The 1,996-nt window shown below is 49.8% G+C and overlaps 1 protein-coding gene across 1 annotated transcript; it reads right to left on the bottom strand.

Annotated features, from left to right (window-relative positions):
• Nucleotides 1-418: 418 nt before the first annotated feature.
• Nucleotides 419-1,558, bottom strand: LOC104445523. The gene has a single exon (XM_010059422.3). It carries the CDS (start codon nt 1,477-1,479, stop codon nt 670-672), a length of 810 nt encoding a protein of 269 aa, XP_010057724.2. The 5' UTR covers nt 1,480-1,558; the 3' UTR covers nt 419-669.
• Nucleotides 1,559-1,996: the final 438 nt, after the last annotated feature.

The following is a 1,996-nucleotide window of genomic DNA, read 5'->3' as shown; positions in this document are numbered from 1 at the left end:
ATCCACCGTTATGTTAAGAAGTCCTTTCCATCCCTTCGTATTTTGGCCATTTCCTCGTGATGTAACTTGATGGATTTGATACTAATAAAATCCTTAAACACTATGCCTACCATTATATAAATACCTACACTACACTTCTTTCTTTATGTCACCAAAAACCCTCAACTATGTAAATTCCAAGACTGACACTTTTATTTGTCACAAAAAATCCTTATATATTCACCACGACCTCAATATCGAAATTTTTGTCACCTGGCACAATTTCTAGTTTTAGGTTGTCAAGGTGGACAAAATTTAAGGTTTTTAATCAATCTTTATAGGAGATTTCGATGACACAGATAGAATTTAGAGAATCGTTATGATGGTGTACATGGTTTATGATTTTTTGAATATTTTCCGAAAATAAAAAAAAAAAAACGCTCCAGAAAGAAAAAATGAATTAGTAATTAAATTCCACGTAAAGATCAATTTCAGGCGGCTTCGGATCAAGCGACGCAACATTGATGTGCACAAGACCCCATCCATCTGTCTCTCTCTCTTTCTCTCTCTTCTTCATAGATTTCAATTTCTCATCCCAAAAAAAAATTCACAAAAAATATATTCCAAAAAGAAAAAATCTTCGCGTTTCTCCTCCAAATTTTGATGTATAACCTGTATAAGCCGCAGTCTCTAATCTAACCTTCGCCGCCGGGATACTTTCTCGCCGGAAGAGATGTCGATCTCGATCAAGTTCTCCTCCTCGCCGCCGCCGCCGCCGCCGCCGCCGCCGTCCCCCGGGGGCAAATCCAGCGAGATCTCGATCATCCCCTCCCCTCCTCCGTCCTCCGAATCCCACCGGAAGACCCCGTTCTCCGGCGACTCGAATCCGAACCCGAAGTCGCCGCCCGGCGACAATGATTCCGAGTCCGAGTCCGACTCCGGGTAGCACATCGACAGCGACGGGTACCTCTCGAGTCCCCCGAAACCGAATCCGCCGCCGCCGCCGCCGTCGCAGTCGCAGTCGTCTTCTTCCTCGTCTCCTTCGCCTTCGTACTCTTCGTAGATCACGTCGAGCGGCGCCTTCACGTCCCACACGGCGAAGGAGCACTCGTAGCGCGCGCTCGGGGCGAAGCCCACTTCCGATCGGGGGCCATCGGCGCGGCAAGAATCCCGCCGGAGCTCCCCGCTCTTTTCTTCGGCCCGGACCCCGCATTCTTCGGCCGCGGCGGAGCCCTCCGGCTCCCGGGCTCGCTGGGCGGCGCCGAGGCGGAGGAGGGCGAGGAGGGAGAGGGCGGTGAGGGCGAGGACGGGGGAGAGGAGGACCCGGAGGAAAATGCGCGGGAAGTAGAGGAGGACGAGGGCGTAGAAGGCGAGGGCGGCGGAGAAGAGAGGGTGGGCGGAGAGGGACGAGAGGCGGGCGGCAAGGGCGGCGATGGGGAGGCTGGTGACGGCGCGCGGCGGGGACGGAGGGGGCGGCGGTGGGTTTTCGTTGCCGTCCATGAATTCCGGCGAAGAAGAGAGAAGGGCATTCGAGGGGAGAGAAAATTGGTTGCAGAAGAGAGAGAGAGAGATAGAGATAGAGAGAGAGAGGAGATGGAGATGGAGATGGGTTTTTTTTTTGCAGGGATTTTGGGGAAGACGTTCGGGGTTTCGAGGACGCAACAGGCATGAATTTAGAGAGAGAGAGAGAGGGATCTAAGTACACTTTTTCACTGTGAAATTTACCAGGGTTGACCAAGGGTTTATCTCTTTTGACTTGTATTATTGACTCGTTTAAGTAGGGGCGACCCTAATTTCATTCCCTATATGATTAAATCTTGCCTAATTTTTACTGAAAAGATAAAATCGCCCACCGTCATTCGATTGCAATTTAAATCAGTGACTCTGGGCGACGTTGTCTCTATCCCTGTATAACTAAATCCACTTTGTTGTTACCAAAGAAGACGAAATTTCCCTATGTCATCTAATTGCAATTTAAATTGATAACTACGGACGACGCTATTTCCACTTATATATG

Source organism: Eucalyptus grandis, chromosome 5 (assembly GCF_016545825.1).
Source record: "Eucalyptus grandis isolate ANBG69807.140 chromosome 5, ASM1654582v1, whole genome shotgun sequence".
NCBI lineage: Eukaryota > Viridiplantae > Streptophyta > Magnoliopsida > Myrtales > Myrtaceae > Eucalyptus > Eucalyptus grandis.
Note: the sequence above shows the minus strand (reverse complement) of the source record. Positions and strands in the feature narration are given on the sequence as shown.

What these genes read in the sequence shown, in the direction of transcription:
- LOC104445523 (XM_010059422.3), bottom strand. Translation starts at nt 1,479, where the DNA reads ATGGACGGCAACGAAAACCCACCGCCGCCCCCTCCGTCCCCGCCGCGC.